This window comes from Nelumbo nucifera, chromosome 1 (genome assembly GCF_055504915.1).
Source record: "Nelumbo nucifera cultivar China Antique chromosome 1, China Antique-T2T, whole genome shotgun sequence".
Classification (NCBI taxonomy): domain Eukaryota; kingdom Viridiplantae; phylum Streptophyta; class Magnoliopsida; order Proteales; family Nelumbonaceae; genus Nelumbo; species Nelumbo nucifera.
In genome coordinates this window covers 131,486,490-131,505,883 of record NC_142649.1, presented here as the reverse complement: position 1 = coordinate 131,505,883, position 19,394 = coordinate 131,486,490, and the positions used below count along the sequence as shown (strand labels likewise).

Sequence of the window (19,394 nt, the reverse complement as noted above, 5' to 3'; positions counted from 1 at the left end):
CACCTTCAGTTTGCTGATGATATTGTTATTTTTTGTAAAGGGAATGAGTTGAGCAAAGTGGAGAACCTTAAGATTTTAATAAGTACTTTTGAGAGGGTCTCCAACTTGAAGGTAAATTTTGATAAAAGTTGTGTGGTTGAAGTAAACTTGGAGAATAGGGAGATTGAATCCATTGCAGAATGCTTAGGTTGCAATATTTCTTCTTGGCCTTTGACATACTTAGGGCTACCCTTAGGAGCCAACCCTAAAGAAAGTAGTTTCTGGGCCCCTATTGTGGAGAAATTTGATAAGTGCTTGGTGGTTTGGAAAAAGAATTACATTTCAATAGGGGGTAGGCTGACTTTAATTAAGGCTACATTTGCCAACCTTCCAACCTACTTCCTTTCAGTGTTCAGAATTCCTCCAAGGGAGGCTAAGAAACTGGAGAAGAGAATGAGGGACTTTCTATGGGAACCAGGAGAGGTGAGAAAGGATCACTTGATCAGATGGGAGATAGTTAACAAACCAAAGGAAGAAGGGGGTTTAGGGATAAGGAACATAGTGCTGAAGAATGTAGCCCTTCTAGGGAAGTGGCTATGGAGATGGCCCCGAGAGAGAGAGAGAGAGAGAGATTATGGCATGAGGTGGTGGCAAGCATTCATGGTTGTGCAGGAAATGGTTGGGATTCTGGGATATCTCGCCGAGCCACCCTTACTACACCTTGGAAGGCTATACATGGTATTCTCCCTCGCTTCCTCAAATTCATCAGGTATGATGCTTGTTCTGGTAATGCTATTCTGTTATGGGAGGATATTTGGGTGGGTACTCAACCCCTCAAAGATTGTTTCCCCTCGCTCTATTCCATTTCCCTTCACAAACATGAGCCAATTGCAACTTTTCTCCTGAGCCCGTTAAACCCCTTATCTTTAAACTGGGACTTTGGGTTTCGTAGAGAGTTAAGGGATGGTGAGTCGAGTTGTGTTATTGAGCTAATACATTTACTAGAATCCGTTTGCTTGGACCCCACTTCTTCTGATCAAAGGGTTTGGACTCCTCTTCCAAAAGGTACTTTTACTTGCTCTTCTTTTCTAAAATTCCTCAGTTCTAACCCCATTTCCCAAGGATTCCTTGTCAAAGAAGTCTGGGCGCGACCTATTCCCCCCAAAATTGTTGTATTTTGCTGGGAAGTCTTCTATGGGAAAATCAATACTTTGGAAAACTTACAGAAAAAGAGACCCTCGCTTTGTCTTTCCCCAAATTGGTGTTCCTTGTGTAAGGCCGAGAATGAGGACTGTTTCCATTTGCTGATCTCCTGTTCCTTTGCTACAGCTATATGGAAGTGGAGCCTTTGTTTATTTGGAGGTAGGTGGTCTATGCCTTTTGATTTAAGTTTGTTATTCAACCCATCTATCTTTGTTTGGCACATTAGAAGAGGTGCAAGGAATTCAGATTGGGTAAGGTCACGTGGAAATGTGTCAGGGCAGCCACTCTGTGGACTCTTTGGGAGGAAAGGAATGCAAGAATTTTCTTAGAGAAGGAAAGAGGGTTAGATGAAATGAAGGATTGTATCCTAACAAGAGCAATCCATTGGCTGAAAACTGTGGATATCTTTGATGACTTCTCCTTTGATGATTTGTGGAGGAATTGGTTAGTAATAGCTAACACTTCAACAAAGAAGGATAGAATTCTGTCAGAATGGATTCCGCCTTTGGAAGGTGTCATCAAGCTGAACTTTGATGGAAGCAGCCAAGGCAACCCCGGGCCTTCAGGTATAGGGGGTATCCTGAGAAATAAGGACAGCAACATAATTTCTCTATTCTCAGGACCGGTGGGAGTGGGGGATTCCACAAGGGCAGAAATCCTTGCTGCAGTACAAGGAATTCAGATTGCCAACCAGCTTGGGGTGGAGCATCTCCTAGTTGAAGGGGACTCTCAGGTGGTAACAAGGTGGCTCCTAAACTTGGATACCACCATTTGGGGCTACAAAGATCTCATCAAAAAAGTAAAGTGGTTAACCAGCAATATGAGAGTTAAGGTAAAATGGGTTAGTAGGTCTGCTAATTCTTTGGCTGATGCTTTAGCCAAACAGGGGGTTTCTAGGGAAGATCTTTTTTGTGCTTCTATGTAAGTTATTAATTTGGAAATCTGTACTTAACTAGCCCGGAGAGGTTGCAACTCGTGCCTTTCCTTGGGGACTTTGGACTATTGTCTATTGCTGTTTAATAAAATTATTTCAATTATCAAAAAAAAAAAATTAATCTTCTTCATCATGAATACCATCATTTTTTTTTATCAATAACGGAGATTTCATTAATTGATTAAGTGATAAAAAACATTCAACTGGAGCTAAGTAACTTAACTTCTTACAAATGCCACTAAAGCCAAAAATACAGAGAAGATTACAGATGAGCCCAAAAAACAGGGCTCTTATTCACCCCTTGTCTAGCTAACCCATTTGCAAAGGAGTTTGCACTTCTCTTTATCCAAGTGCATCGAACTTCCATATCTTTTGTCAGCCAGTTGTATTTCCTCTTTTCATTGCTGTAGCTCCATAGTCTTGAATTTTCTTCTTTTAACCAATTCACTACAGTTTCAGAGTCTCCTTCTAAGATCAGCTTGTTTATGTTCAAGTCCTTATCCCTTTGAATCCCTTCCACAGTTGCTAAAATCTCAGCCTTCAATGAGTCCCCTATTCCAATTGGGCTAGAAAACATAACCATCACAGTCCCTCTTTCGTCCCTCAAGACTCCCCCTATTTTGGAGGGCCCAGGATTGCCCATGCTGCTACCATCAAAATTCAACTTGGTAAAGTCAATAGGTGGAGGGGTCCAAACAGAATTTGAGACCCTCTTGGCTGGGGCTGAATCTGCAATTTTCTTCCAATTCCTAGACAAATCATCAATTGAGAAGTCCATAAATAAGTCCAATGTTTTCAGACAGTGAACTACCCTTTGCATGAATCACTTCTATCACTGCTTCTGTACTTCTTTCCTTTTCTGAGAAGATTCTCAAGTTTCTTTCTTCCCAAATAGACTAACACATCTCCACATAATCTTTGCTCTTTTAGTTGGTCCTCTAGAAGGAGAGGAAGTAAACAAGCTTTGCACATCCCTTAGAGAGTTCCACCTACACCCAAATAAAGAAGTAAACCATTCCCAAATATAGTTTGCAAATTGACAAGAAATTAGTAAGTGAAACCCAGATTCACCAGCGGCTTTACAGAGGACACACCAATGAGGAGACAGACATCTATTGGGCCTTTTTCTTTGAAGAAGATCTCCAGTGTTAACTCTTTTCAGGAAGGCTTCCCAATAGAAACTTCCCACCTTTGGAGGAATAGGTTGAGATCACACCTCCTTAACAGGAAAGGGTAGACCAAAGGGAACATTTGGTTTTTGGTTGTGTTAAGGCTTGAAAAAAGGAAGCACAAGAGAAGGTACCAAAAGGAGAGAGGGTCCAGCTGAAGGTCCTCTTTTAGTATCTCCCAGCAATCTTGATAAAAAGCCATTGTAAAACCATTTGGGCCTAGAGCCTTTGATTTGTCCATAGAAAAAACAACCTCTCTCACCTCTTCCAATTCAAACCTCCTCTCCAGCCAAACCCTATCTTCTACACTCAAGGAACCCCTCCACCCAAACTCCATTATTTAAAGGTATTCTAAAAATTAATCTGAAGTGTTCTGCAAAGGCTCCAACAATCTCATTGTGATTGGACAAAGTAACCCCTTCAACTTCTAGGCTAGAGATGAAAATTTTCCTCCTTCCATTTGCCACTCCATGAAAATATTTGGTATTCCTACCCCCCTCTTTTAACCACTTGCATCTTGATTTTTGCTTCCAATTTATTTCTTCCTTGAGCAAACAATCATCTAATCGTTTCCACAACCTCCATCTAAGATCCTTATCCTCTTCTGTAAGGCACCCCCTCTCTTCCTTCAAGTCCAAATCTTCAATTTGTGTTGTCACTGATTGCTTCCTTTCCTCCAACCCCCAAACTCTAGAATGTTCCAATCTTTAATTTTATTTTTCAGAAATTGGAGCTTTCTATGGAATCTCATACCGCTCCACTCAACCTTAGGATTACACTCTAACTACCAATCTTTGACTTTCCTAATAAAACCCAGATGGCCTAACCACATATTTTCAAACCTAAAAGGAGCTGGCCCTGCATTCCCCAACTCTTTTGTACATATCACAATAGGCCAATGGTCAGAGGTAATCCTTGGAAGGGCCCTACAAATCAAATTCCCCCAGTGCTCTTCCCAATCATTTGAAAAAAAGGAATCTGTCCAACTTCGAGCAAATGGGGTTCACTTGGAGGTTAGACCAAGTAAATCTGCTATGTGACGGAAAGATCTTTTTAAGCTCAAAGTCATCCACAAATTGGTTAAAGTTCCTCATGCTTGTGGTCACCCTTTGTCGAGATTTATTTGTTTCTTCCGAGAATCTGATCACATTGAAATCCTCTCCCATACACCAAGGTCCCTCCCACAAACCCCTGATATCACCCAGTTCTTCCCACAATTTCCTGCTTTCTTCGTAATCATTTGGCCCATATACATTTGTTAATACCCACTTGAAACCATCCTCCACCTGCTTAAACTTCATTGAGACTGTAAATTGTCCTTTCAATTCCTCCAACCCTGTGAGGGTATCATTTTTCCAAAGTGTCACAATACCCCCTGCTGCCCCCCAAGAGGAGCAGTCCCCTAGCTTTCCATATACTCCTTGCCCACCTATCATCAAAATCTGCTCTCATTGTCTCTTGCAGAATTACCACATCCGAATTTACCTTCTTGATTGCTTCTTTAATGACTGCCCTCTTTCTAGCACTCTCCAAGCCTCCAACATTCCAACTAAAGATTTTCATTTTCTTCAAATCGTTCACCCCTAACCTCTATTAACCTCACTTGCTTCCTTTCCTCCTTTCCCCTCTGAGGTGGAGACTCTTTTCTCCTTCCACATCCCTCAATAGTCTTTCAACCTCGCTCATCTTTCTTTTTTTTCACCTTCACATCCTCTCTCTCTCTTTTTATTTTTTGATAAATAACAAAGACTTTTATTAAGAGATATTAATATAGAAAAATACAAAGGGAGGGGTAAAAACTCTTAACCCTCCTAAGAGAACAGTTCAGATTACAATGTTGCCCAGAACAAAGTATCTCTTCCCACCCCTTGTTTAGCCAATGAATCTTCCAAGGAATTGGCACACCTCTTAGTCCACTGAAACTTAACTTCCATATTTTGTATGGGATATCTAATTTTCTTCTTTTCATTTCAGAAACTTCCACAAACTAGAATCATCTTTCATTAACCAGTTGATAGTCGATTTAGAATCACCTTCAACTATCAGGTTTTTGATATTTAACTCTTGAGCTCTTTTTAACCCTTCCATAACACCCAATATTTCAGCTCTAAGAGAGTCCCCCCAACCAATAGGACCCGAATACAATGCGATAATTCGACCTTCATCATCCCTGAAAGCTCCCCCTATACCCGACAAACCTGGATTTCCTTCGCTGCTTCCATCAAAGTTTAATTTAATGAACCCTGAAGCTGGAGGGGGCCAAACTGGGTGAAATACATTCTTCCTTGTAACTGACCAAGCCACTTCTTTCCACTTCCTGATGATCTCCTTCTGAGTAGTTTTCAAAAAGTTGCAAGGTCTTAGCCCACTGAATCACCCTTATGGAAATTAATTCAATAATTACAGCTTTATTTCTTTCTTTCCCATGAAAGGTCCGTTGGTTCCTTTCCTCCCAAACAGTCCAACATACAGCTGCTCTTACACATCTCCATAGAATTTTCCCTATTTTCTTTAGCCCCCTAACAGTAGTAGAATGGAATAGGCTTTGTACATCTGGAGGGGGGGGTCCACCTGCATCCAAAAAGATAGAAAAACCAACACCAGATTTCTGAAATAAATGGGCAAGAAATCAGTAAGTGATAACAATTCTCACCATTCTTCTTACAAAGGATGCACCAGTGTGGGGATAAACACCAATTAGACATTTTTCTTTGAAGTAAGTTGCAAGTGTTACATTTTTCAAGGAAAACTTCCCAACAAAATGCACCAACTCTGGGAGGAATTGGTCTACCCCAGACTTCCAAAACTGGAAAAGGGATTCCAAAGACAGGTGGGGAATGGGCCAAAGCTTTGAAGAACGAGGAGCATGAGAAAACACCCGAAGGAGGAGTCCAGATCCTACTATCCCTCCTAAGTGGATCAATAGTCACCCCCTCAAGGACTTTTAGCAGGTCAGCAATGAGGTTCAATTCCGGGTCTCTAAGGGCCTTCTAGAACCCAAATTCCAATCAATGGATGAACTAGAAGAACACTTTGAGATCATTTATATCTTTCAATTTACATCCAAGCTTCCCCACAAAGTCTGCCACAAAATCTTCATTATTCAACTCTCCTCTATCATATTGTTTGGTCATTCCTTCCTGATTCATTCCCCCCAACCTTCTTTTGTCCACTTTTGCTTTTTCAGAGATCATCCCTTCTGAAGATGATTCTCCTCGAAATCATTCAGCAACCTCTCCAAAATTTCCAGTATTTTCTTATTTCTCTCTGCTTCCTCCTGCCTTCCATCCCCACGACTCTCCCTAACTTCACTGCGCTCTCCCCCCCCTTCTCCTCCCACAGGAATTGCAATCTCTGGCATGGGACTTGAATCTGGCACAGAGGACACAAAACACTCATTAGTAGCAAAACCTGAAAAGACACAGTTACCTGGGGTTTGTTGGTTTGGGAAAGGAGAGCCATGGCTTTTGGTGCAGCTACCTGTCTCTTTTGTTAAACAGTGATCTTTCATTGTACCCTTTTGTTTGTTCCTCTATATTGTATCCCTGTCCTGCCGCAAAGGTGTTTCTAAAATTTCCTTACACGCTTCCTGTCTAGCATCATGATTTGGAAATGGTTCCTCTGAAGTTGAGCTAGGCTTTCCAACTCCTACGGTTTGGTTTTTTTCCAGAGCATTGACTAACTCTTCTCTGTCCAGCTGAAACGAACAGTTGAGATTTTCACCTTCAGCTTCTCCTTTAAACAGCAGCTCCAAATTTAACGTTGCATCAAGCTCTTCCTCAGTCGAAATTTCATCCCCAACACTACCAAGGCTTGAGCAATCTCCAGAGTCTCTTCACTCTCATCTTCCTCCAAACTGCAGTCTACCCAGTCCTCATCAGCACCCTCCCTTTCCTCGAGGCGAGTTCTAGAGTATCTTGGGTTTGGCCGATCCTGTACAGCCTGATAGGCACTAACAGAGACTGCATCAGTTCGAGTGACCCATTGCAGAGAACCTTCAGAGGTCTGTTCTACCCTTCGGGCCATAGGAAGAAGATGAGTCTTCACTTTTTGTGGAGAAGAAGATAGACGGTTTTTACCGTCTACAATAACTCTTTTTCCCCGATCCACGTGACCACTTAAAGAGTCATGTGGGTTGGTCTGCTGGGCTTTGGTTGAGGCTTTTAGACTCCCCGTTGAACCCAACTCGACAACCCCTCCCAACCTCTTGGCCGGACCGCTTCCCCTTTTGGCCACGTCAGCATAAGAGGCCCGGACCTCCTCAAATCTTTCTAATTCAAAATTTTTTGAAATTCTTTCTTTAAATAACTTACTTAACCTTTGGGTTACATACCTCAACTTTTCAGTTTCCCCATCGAGATCGGATTGGCTCCTCACACCTGGCGCCTCACATGCACATCCTACCATGCATTGGGAACATCTCCCGTACTTATTAATTATTATTCACGGGAGATGTTCCCAATGCACGGTGGATATGCATGTGAGGCACCCATTTGTGAGGAGCAGATCCCGTCTCTTCCCCATCTAGTTTGTTCAGAACATCAGAGTTCCTCACCTCCGAATGTATGCCATGTGTATACCAGCCCGCCACATCAGCTTTGTCTTCAACCTTGGAGCTTCTTCCTCACAGAGTTGCTTCCATTTCTGTTATCAGCCAGACTCTATACCATGCTTCAGCTGTGAGAATATCAACTGATCTTGGAAGGGTTTCTGGTTTCACCCCTGTTACCCTAACCTCCGTAGCCTGCAAGTCATGTAGAGAGACTTCCTCCATTACTCCCCCTAGAGACCTCACAATATACTCCAAGAAAGACTCACTCCAGAGGTGAAACGGCAAACCAAACAACTTAACCCGAAAACTACCAGAGAGCGGCTCCATCTAATTACACAGCGGCCTCCACTTCTGTACCTGGACCAGCCCACCTTCAAACTCGAGCGTCATGAAATCCTGTCTTGCTTCATCACCAACTACCATAATAGCCTTTCTGTCTGAGAAAGGTTTCAGGGCTTCCTCGTCTTTGATTTTCAATTTTTCCACCGCTGTGTTTAACAGATTCCTCCAGTCTTTTACTTCTATATTAACTGATATAACCAGTCTCTGTTCCCAGTCACAGGGCTCAGCCTCAATCACCACCTTCTTCAGTACACTGGAACTCACAATGACTGTGCTCCTGAGGTTTGAGGTTTGCAAGTTCCTTTCCTCAATGTTAACATCGCTCAGCACCTGACTCTGAACCTGCTCCGAATTCTTTTCTTGGTTTGGTGCTTGTTTTTCCTTTGTGACCCTGTTTGTGGAGACAAGAAACTGTTGCAACTGCTCTGTAAAAGAGATCCAGCCTTGTAGCTGCTTCCCTTCTGGTATGCATGCCATTTGTTTTCTATCAGCAAAAAACTCTGAAACAGTAATGAACCATCCCTTTTCATTTCTCCTCAACTCAACATCATACCTTTTCCTTAGCACCTCCAAAGAGTTCCTCCATCCTGCTGTCCTGAAGGAATTGATTAGTCCGTCAATGAACCCTTTTAACCACAACACAGCTTCCTCATGCAAGAGAATCATCGCCTTCCTGTCCTCTCTGATTTTTAATACTTTTCTACCACTGGCTCTTCCAATATCGAACAGCATTCTTTTTGCTTCAATGCTCAATTCATATTTCCACCTGTGCACCTCCGGAAATTCTTCGCTACTTCTCCCTTTCTCCATTGCTCCTGATACTTCTCTCCGTCTAGCCATTAGTGGCTGATTTTTCCTCTCTTCTTTATCATGAATACCATCATCACTACCCATTTCATCATTATTCAGCGGGTTATCAATCATGATCCATGTATCTACCTTCATGAATCATCCCTTTCTTAGATGCATTATCTAGTTTTTCCTTCTCTTCCATTTTACACCCCTTTGACTCCATCCCATAAAAATATGCTCTACTTCCCTCTTCTTAAATCACCTTTGTTAGAGTTTATTAATGCATAGGTGTGTGGGGTATTTTAGTCATTATTGTCTAAAGAAGGGTACTCTTGTCTGTCCTATTTTATAACTTCTAGGGTCAGGCATCTAATTATACTATGCATTAGAAGAGTATTTGTTGATGATATCATTTTAATTGATGAAACTAACGAAGGATTAAATGCAAAATTGAGCTTATGGACAAGTGCCTTAGAAACAGGAGGTTTTGAAGTAAGACTAAAACAGAATAGATGTCATGCAAATTTAATAACAATGGGAGTGCAAATCAGGGTACACTTAGAGTTAGGATTGGAGACCAAGAAATAACTCAATGTAACCTTTTTTGGTACCTTGGTTCGATAATTCATAACAAGGGAGAGTGCTGATAAAAAACAAATCATAACAAGGGAAAGATTTAAGAGGATGTTGCCCATAGAATTAGAGCCAGAGGACAAACTGGAGGGGTGCATCTGGAGCTTTATGTGATAGGTGAATACCACCAGGTTAAAAGGAAATTTCTATAACACAATTATAAGGCTAGCTATGTTGTATGGAGCAGGCTGTTGGGCAGTCAAGAAACATTTCCAGAAAATACATGTGGCAGAAATGTGTATGCTGAGATGGATGAGTGGAAAACCAGAAAAGGATTGGATCAGAAATGAAGTCATCTGTAAGAACTTAGGAGTAACTCTAATAGGTGATAAAGTGAGAGAAAGTAGTCTAAGATGGTTTGGTTATGTGTAGAAGACTATGAACAGAACCTGTAAGAAGAAGTGATTTATTACAAGAAGGGGCTAAAAGGGCAAGGGGTAGACAACAAGGAAATGGGTAGTAGTAAGAAATGATTTAAGTGCCAATAATTTAATAATGGCTATGATATTAAACAGAACAGACTGGCGAAACAGGATTCATGTAGCCAACCTCATATAGTTGGGATAGGGCTTGGATGATGAATTGATGATGACATATTGACACCAATTTCAATTATGTTGGGCGAAACAGGATTCATGTAGCCAACCTCATATAGTTGGGATAGGGCTTGGATGATGAATTGATGATGACATATTGACACCAATTTCAATTATGTTGGTCACAGAGACTATGGAAACTGCAATGCCAGACCTTCCAACTATTTCATGTGGAACAAATGAACAAATAGCTCACTTCTTTGGGATGATTATTTCAAATCTCATTGGCAGAAACCCCACATCTTAACTACTCAAAAACTGTACAACAATTACAACTGCTGACAAATCCAATTGACCAAGAAAATATTACAATGAGATTTATATTACTGAAGTGCATGAGTTTATAGTGAACCACATTGATATTGAACTTGGGAGCAGAATATCAGAATTTTGTCCTCAAATTAATCTTTGGGTTTCGATGTTCAGAAAAAAGTTAGGTAGCCTCTATTGATAACAGTCGTATCACAGAAAGGTCACCAGTCAACTGTATGGAAGATGTATCTTTGGTGAAGACAACTCCCAATAGAAGAGGTGAAAATATTTCTGCCTTATCACACCCAGTAGATTAAGAAAGTTCTGAAAAAAAATGAATACAAAATTCCAAAACTTTCTGTGACATACATGTTTGAACCACAACTTGCTTATGGTATGGTTTCATGCCTCAGCATCAAAAGCATGTGAAAGGAAAAGATTTCTAGTTATGAAATGTGTTGTATCTGTGTTTATAGTATCTCTTTAATGCTTAAATTAAATAAATTATATAGTCTCATTTTATGGTAATCTTTCAGCCTGACTATTAATTGCCGTGCTTTGCTTATGAAATTTCTTGGTGATTAACTGCATATAGTTGCATGGCAGAGACCTCTCCTTCAACTTCTTTAATGATACGATACCCGAAAGCCTTGGAATGTTAACATCGTTAAGAAGATTGTAAGAGCAAAATTCTAACCATCCAATTTGCTTGGCTTGGAAATTTAATAGAAATATACAAAATTTGGGATCTAATCTAACTCATGGTGGCAGGAATCTCAATAGCAACTTTCTATCTGGAAGAGTTCCAGCTGCACTTGGAGGAAGGCTTCTGCACAGGGCTAGCTTCAAGTATGCTATGGTTTTTATTTCATTGGTCAATTTAATGGGTCAAGATACACGACTATTATAAAATGGGGTAAATTAGAGACTACCAACCTGTTCTTAGGGGGTAGTGATACTTAGCGCCCCCCCCCCCAAAAAAAAAAAAAAATAATAATAAAAATAAATAAATAAATAAATAAAAAATAAAAATAAATAAATAAAAACTTTGTTTTTCAACTAAGACCCCCTTGTACTTTTGGATTTCAGCACTTTTCCCGGGGTTGATAGTGAAGGTAAAATTGTAAAATTACCCAGTTTAGATATAATGAGCTGAGAGTGTCAAAATGACAAAAATGGGCATGCTAAATCACAATATCTCTTTTGCTGGGTTACTGTGCTTCCAAATACCTGTCAATGAACTCTGTTTCTTCTTCAACAAGGGTTGGAAGCACAGTAACCCAATCCAAAAGAGATAGTGTCCATTTTTATCATTTTGATAGCTTTTTTTCTCAGCTCATCAAATCTATACTGGGAAATTTAGTAATTTCACCTTCACTGTCAACCCTGTTGGTGGAATAGGGGGCAAATGTTGAATTCCATAAGTTCAGGGGTCCATGTTCATAACAAAGTTTGGGGGGTTAAGTGTCACCACCATCTAAGTACAGGGTGGCAGTTCGTAATTTACCCATAAAATATGAAACACTAGAATTATTTAGTGTGTAATTGTGGCTGGAAAGAACTTATCTAATGATTCTAATCATGACTATTACACACGTGAGCGAAGCTACCGTTTAAAATGGGCAAATCTCTGGTTTGCTAAAAAAGATAAAAGTGAAATAATTTCAGGATTTTAAGAAGCGGACTCATTCTTTTTTTCTTTTTACCTCATTTTAGTTTATAACCTTGCTGACTCAAATGCCATAGATACCTAAATAAAATAATTTCATTTCATGTGTCTCCAACATGGTTTTATGAGCTTCATCAAGAGAGGGTTTTGGGAGGGATAATCTGTTTGGATGATTCAGAAGCTTGGGGGTGATCTTGTATATTTGTTAACATGTGTCAAGCATGAGAATGTGGACTCGCGTCTACGGGCAGCCACTTTGTGCAAAAAATACTGAAGGTGGACTTTATCCAGTCCACCCTCCCAAGATCCAGATAGCTGGGACTGACATTGGGCAATGGCCTTTTGGCCTGTGAAGAATTATCTTAATTACCACTTTCATTACCTTAATAGAGTTTCTTTGATCTGCTTATTGGTAAAAAATGGTTTTTAGGACTTTTAATGCTGAGGGTAAAACGGCTTGAGGAGCTTGTTTTCCCTTTTGTACTGCAAAATTATGACATTTGCTGTGGACAAATGCAGTTTTACTGGTAATGCTGGCCTTTGTGGCATACCGGGACTACCAACATGTGGACCCCACCTCTCTACTGGTGCCAAGATAGGGATTGCATTTGGGGTGTTTGTGGCATTTATACTTCTTCTTGTCTGTTCAATGTGCTGGTGGAAAAGAAGACAGAATATACTGCGGGCACAGAGAATTGCAGGTAAGGACCTTGTATATGCATTAATTTGGGGCCTTATTTTATCAGGAACAATAAAAAAAAAATTATGGGGGACGTTTGATAACAGCTGAAGTGGCTGATCTGAATTGAATGGCTTATTGTTTTGTCTCTGAGTGAATAACGAGGTTGTGAGCTCTGTACTGGCTGAAGCTGAAGTTGGGTTGATTATTATAGCCTCAAATATCTTTATTTGTTAATTATTTTGTCAACTAAAAGACAAAGTAGTAAGTCATTCAGTTCAGCCACTTTAGCTGTGACAGCTCCTGTTATGAGAAGAATGCTATACAAGATCATTTGTGGGGCCGTTGCTTGGAACAATGGTAAAATCGTGAGCTGACAACAAAAATATGGGTTTGAGTCTGAGAGGGGACACTTTCTATAAAAGGTGCTAGAAGTTAGGTCCATAACCAGACCACCCTTCCCAAGACCTCGGATAATGGGGTTCAGTACTGGTGTGTATTGGTCCTGTTTATTTAGACTCATTCATATATACAAGCAACAAGAGCCCGCATGGATACACCAGGTTTTTTTTTGGTAACCTACACAGGGTTTATTTTACCGGTTCTAACGATCTTCCTACTTTTGTCTGTCAGCAAGAGATGCTCCATATGCAAAAGCAAGAACACAATTTGTGCGTGATGTGCGATTGACTAGGCATCATGAGCTCGTTCGGTCTGTTTCTGAGAATGGACCCAGTTTGCTCTCTTGATTGGCTATGATTCTGGATCCTTTCAACTTTGCTGTCTGTGCACTTGCCATTTGATACCTTTGGTTTGACCAAAACCTCCAATCCCATACCATCCATCTGCTTGCCCCTGCAGTCCCAAAGCTTTTTGTTCTTCAGCTGGGCTGCTTTCTGAGCTTCTCAGTATAAAATGCTTCAAGATTCTTCTCAGGTCTTGCTTAATAGCCCTTGAGAAGGCACTCTACCACGTCTGAAAGCGTACACGTGCCCTTCATTTTTGTGTGGTGTTGTATGCTGTAGATTGTCATGTATATTGCTCATTCCTTCTCTTTCTGTTTTCAGCCAAAGTATCTTACACACACAGACAAATGATTCCTTGCATATATTAAACGACCATTCATACTAAGAGCGGCCTTCGGTTGATATTTTTACATTGGATGAGAGATTATTTTTTTCTTTCCTGCTACACAAACTTCATTCTCTGGTTGCACTTGCACAACGTAGAATGGAGGAAAACATTGAAGTTGCAAGAAAATGCTAGTTTTTGGTATTTGATTGCATGTATTGATGCATATGGCCAGGGAAAATGAAATCCTTTTTCATAAAAAAAGTCAGAAAATGGATTTCCATAAAATGGTGAAATACCCTTGGATCTTCCGATATATATTCTGGAAAAGATAGATATCCCTTGGTTCAATGTTCTCTCTCGTTTGTTATTTTTTTTTTATTAAAAAATATATTTTTTATTTCTTAGACTTGGTATTAGTTGATTTGGGTTAACTAGCTTTAATTGATCCGAGGACAGTTTTGGTGCCTTAGGAGTGCCAACGTTACACTGAAAAACCTTGGCCTTCAATTTTTATCACATGCAATGTAAATTCTTCCCTACTAGTATGCAATTTTATAAACAATCCATTAGTTCTATTTGTCCTCACCTCCGTCTCGACCAGCAGACATAAGGAGGGAAAAAATTCCGATTACATAATTTACGTTACAACCCAGTTTACACATTATAATTTATAACCTCTAATACGAGTAGCATGGAAAATTCAATAAAATCACTAACAGGGAGCTTTCTGGATGTTTTGAAAAGTCATGGTGAAAGATAAATGTAGAAAAGTTATGAGTTTTAGATTATCGCTAGAAATTAGTATAAGGGCACTAGCTATACACAAGGGTGAAGATACAAGTTAATGTTATATAATCAAATTTAATTTTTATCAAGTATCTGCGTTATAGAGATGGAATGAAGCAATCATATTTTGTTCAACATTTTCAAGCTTATTTAAAAAGACCATCTCAGGTCTGGGAATCAGGAGCCACCAACAGATGATGGGTTCTAACTAAAACATCAGCTCTACAAAAATCATCAGCCTAATCGGATTAACTAGAGAGGCGGAATCATCTAAACCGCTCCAAGAACAGAACCAATCCAAACTTGATGTCTCTTTGCTTAGATGTAAAAGATTTTTAAACTAGTTTTTGTTAAGAGACCGGGAAACAAAGCTCCCCAAGTTGTGACAACTCATTTTTGAACCTCCAACCCAAACCTCTATTCAGCTGGGTGAGTAAGAATCATAGCGAGGGATTTTCTCTTTCTTTCTATCTCTCCTACCCTCGTTTTCTCCTTTAACAACTACAGCTGCCACATTAGCAAAACTATGTTGTCAACACCCCCTAAATTTCCCTCTTTTCATTGGCAAATCAGTTCACCCAGTCCGCTTTCTTTTGAAAATGCTCCAAAATTTGGCAGTGTATTGAAAGATCTCTTGTAGTTCATTATAGATACATAAAGAGGAAGAAAGAAAGGAAGCAGAAACAAGGGAATCCCCATTTTTTGAATGCAATGGTTGAACCTCTGTTCTAGTTAGGGATGGCAACGGGCGGGCTCGGAGAGGTTTTGTAAATTCTAGACCCTCCCTGCCTCCCCAAACCTCCCAACCCGTACCCTCCCCAAAATCCACAACCGGTTAGATTTTCAAAATCCAAACCCTTATGGAACATTAAAATGCAAAAAACCCTCCCCCAACCCTACCCTCCCCACATTTGAGGGTGGGGTGGGTTGGGTTGGCAAGTTGGCTTTTGAAAGTTGAAACTACACCTAATTTTTTGTTATTTCCTATTAGACAAGTAATAAACAATAAAAATAACATTAACAAATATCAAAATTTTTAATATTTGATTGAAATATATAGAAAATACACAGTTATTAATTATCCTTCACATAACATTCAAAATATTATTATTTTCAACACACAATACATAATTTTAAATGCCTTACAAAAATAATCTAATTATAAGCATTAGGGGTTGAGCGCCCATGAAGGAAGGGTGGAAATTGTCATCCCTAATTTTAGTTTGCATCCGTGTATAACATAGACAAATCGAGAAGAATCTCTTTTGGGGTTGCAAAGGACATAGAACTGAGAGACTGATGTAGGATCTACTCCAACCATGTTCAAGAACCAGAACAATAAAATAAATAATTTTTAGAATATGATTCCCCCTGACCCTGATAATCTAAAGTTGACAAATTTAGTAAACCAAATAGGTACATTTGTGTGGCCGTTGTTGAATTTTTTTAGAAACCCAAAAGGCTAAGACTGTTGTTGAATTGCTACTTGTTAGTGCTTGTAATTGTATCTCTGCTTCATATGTAGGTTCCAAGAGATGACTTTAGAGCAACCCAAAAGAATATATAGTCTAAATTGTTCACAGTTCACCCATCACAAACAACCTGAACACTCAATCCTATAGGATTAAACTAATCAAAACCCACACAAACTCTCCATCCACATATTAAACTTATCAATCAGATGGAAGCTTGAAAATAATCTCAACCGTTCACTTCGCAGCTGATAGAGACATCCACTGTTGAATCCATTATAAACATTTATTGAGAAAGGAAAAGGAGAAAAACCAGGTTTTTCAGTAAAGACAATTTGTGAATGAAAATGTACAGTACAAAACCTTGTATTTTGTGTTATTTTGTATGTATTTTGTGTTATTTTGTTTGTATTTGTACTGTATATATTTATATTTGTACTTTTTTTAAACTGAGCCTAAGGATTTCCAAGATTGGCTGTGTATTTGTTTCTCTAATCTATCTTTTCTTTATAATTCCACTAAATTATTTCTAGGTCATGATAATGGATGAATAAGCATTACTAGGCTGCTTAGGCTGAAAGTTTACTCCATAAACAGTGAGTGGACTGTGGAGGTGCAAAATATTTCACTTTTCTTTCTGCTTTTTGAAGAGGAAAATGGTTGTATGAAAATAACTGTTTTTCGGTATTACATATTACACATTTCAGGGGATTGAGGCATGGTTTTCAAAACCGGACCGGACCAGACGGTTGGACCGGAAAAACCGGAAATCAGTCAGGTGACCTGTTTCGTTTTTCCCCAAAATCAGAATTTCTCAAAAAATCGTTGATTTTAGTCAGAAAACCGTTGACCCGGGTGGTTAATCGTTCGAGATTTCTAAGGTGTGGCTTAGAGCAAGAAACGATTTCAAACTAACAGGCGATTCCTGAAGTACCACTTTTTCCGATGTAACTAACGTATATGTTTGGCATGTAACGTATATGCCAAACAGACGCCTAATCGTCTGAGTCTGACCTCTTCAGTAGCTTTCAGCCCTTTCTGGTAATGGATCCAAGATCCAATCCTGGAATGGATCCCAATGGGGCTAAGCTGATGCGTTTCATGATCCATGAAAGACAGCTATTCATCCACATGGGTATTTAATAGTTTTTAATTCTTTATTTAACAAATTTTATGTTAAATATATTATGTTTTATTTATTTAAATGAATTTTGATTCACCAATACCACTCTCTATTAAGTATAAGAAACCCACTTATTTATGGCACGTGGAGTGGAAGGGAAGTTGGTATTATTATTATATTTACATCCTACTTCGCTTCATACTCTCCTGGAATTCAATTGGACTCAAATCCATGGAGGGCAGCCCATCACATGGGCTATTTTATTTGTCAGCCCAGCCCAGCCCACAAGCAATCTTATACGAATCACGAGGAGAAACGCGTTGAATTTGCCAGTGCCAGTGCCAGTGCCAGGCCGTATGCAACAGAGGGGCCCAGTGCGGGGCGAGTCGCCGACCAAGAGGAACTCGGCCGGAGAGGAGCGAGTGGAACTCGGCTGTCCCCTGCATCTCGACACGACGCGGATTCCGTCCACGTGGGAAGCCGCAGCCAGTTCTAACTTCTAAAGTAAGTTCAAAACACACATCAGAGACAAGTAACTATCCTCCACCCACAACGTGACATGACACCCCCGTCCTCAGTCCTTGCCAGTGGTCCCCATTCCCGCTGCTCAATAACAATAATCAATAAAAAATATATATAAAATATCGAATTATTATTAGAAAGAAAAAGGGAGAAGAACCAGAAAAGAAGGCGCCGCTCGTCAGTATCCGTACTACAGTAGGGCTGACGTTACCGTCCTGTTATGGAGTCACATGAAAGCCCCCTGCGACACGTCCAATCAAGCGGCGGCTCTGATGCGTGTGTGCCTGGCACCTGCCTTTGCTGCTCCCACGACACGACGACCTACTTGCACCTTTTTTTTTTTTTTTAATTTATGAGCTCTTTTTTAGGACTCCTGTCCGCGTTAAAAAAAGTACTAACGGAAATATTAAATTACTAGTTTACCCATCACCAATATCATGATGAGTGTTACGTGTTAGGGCTATTTTTGTCATTTAGATCTACTTCCGTTCTGAATTTAGACGGATGGTTAACGGGAGGGAGGCATCTGATTCAGAAAACATCGTGCCACTTAGCCGATGATTACGGGAGACAGAGACTTTAGTGGGTCCCATTCCACTTTTTCTGTTTTGCTCTTTTTTAGGCTGCTGCTGCAGTGGTTGCAGCTCTCTCTCTCTCTCTTTGCCGCTCAATTTAATAACGTTGCAGAGCTTTTTCTTCTTCGTCATGGCTTCTCGCGAAGGACACTACAGGGGAGTGAGGAAGAGACCGTGGGGAAGATACGCTGCCGAAATAAGGGATCCATGGAAGAAAACCAGGGTCTGGTTGGGTACCTTTGATACCCCCGAGGAAGCTGCTCTTGCTTACGACGGCGCTGCCAGGTCTCTCAGGGGAGCTAAAGCCAAGACTAACTTCCCGGCTCCGGCGACTGCTCTATCTTTTGACCTCAACGTCCCTTCAGACCGCTGGGCCTGTCCTCCTGGTGGTTTTGTATTCGGTGAGTATTTGCAGACTCGCGTTCTCAAGGAGGTGAGCTCCGGTGATGGTCCTCCGGTTAGAGATATATGTGCTTCGGGCGAGACTTCGGCGGCAGAACTCACTCCGGCACCGCAGTCGTTTTTCGGGATTGCGAGACGGGGCCTGTCGATCGACTTGAACGAGCCTCCACCCTCTACGACATCGCCTCTGTGCTTGATATGAGAAAGGAAGAAGAGAAGCTGTTTTTTTACGTTGGTTGTTTGCTTATTTCACCACGTCTTCCTTCTTTGCCTTGCTTATTTTTCCCCTTTGTTTCTTCTGGGTTTCACTTTTCGGAGATGGAACTGAGAAAGATCGACTCGTAGAGAATCAGTTTGTAAATATATTTTTAGTTCTTAGCTACGTGAAACGAAGCATGTTGTCATGTTTTATTTCCACCTTCCGAGCTCCCCCAATCTCTGTTTTAAATCTTTGATATTGTCTACTTTTGTTGGTTGGAGTGGTAGCATCAAACCGTTCGCTTACAGCTCCTCCGTCTACGGATAATGAACAGATCTCTCTCTCTCTCACGCACATTTTTTCTGCTATGGTGTGTTAAGTGGGTCTTTAGCGTATTTTTTTTTCTACGGTCCACGCCGACTGTTTGCGATAAGATGACGT

The 19,394-nt window shown here is 40.4% G+C and overlaps 2 protein-coding genes across 2 annotated transcripts in view; both read left to right on the top strand.

Moving 5' to 3' along the window:
• LOC104608170 (receptor-like protein 4) overlaps positions 1–13,931 on the top strand; it is a 35,708-nt gene extending 21,777 nt beyond the window's left edge. Inside the window, exons 6-9 of the mRNA XM_010274067.3 lie at positions 11,059–11,130; positions 11,224–11,301; positions 12,641–12,822; positions 13,434–13,931. Coding sequence (XP_010272369.1) covers positions 11,059–11,130; positions 11,224–11,301; positions 12,641–12,822; positions 13,434–13,549 — 448 coding nt within the window. The 3' untranslated portion in view covers positions 13,550–13,931. The remainder of the gene's footprint in view (positions 1–11,058; positions 11,131–11,223; positions 11,302–12,640; positions 12,823–13,433) is intronic.
• A 4,486-nt stretch (positions 13,932–18,417) lies between these two features.
• Positions 18,418–19,171, top strand: LOC104608169 (ethylene-responsive transcription factor 12-like). Its single transcript, XM_010274065.3, has one exon. The coding sequence runs from the start codon at positions 18,483–18,485 to the stop codon at positions 18,954–18,956; it is 474 nt and encodes a 157-aa protein (XP_010272367.1). The 5' UTR covers positions 18,418–18,482; the 3' UTR covers positions 18,957–19,171.
• The last annotated feature ends 223 nt before the right edge of the window (positions 19,172–19,394 follow it).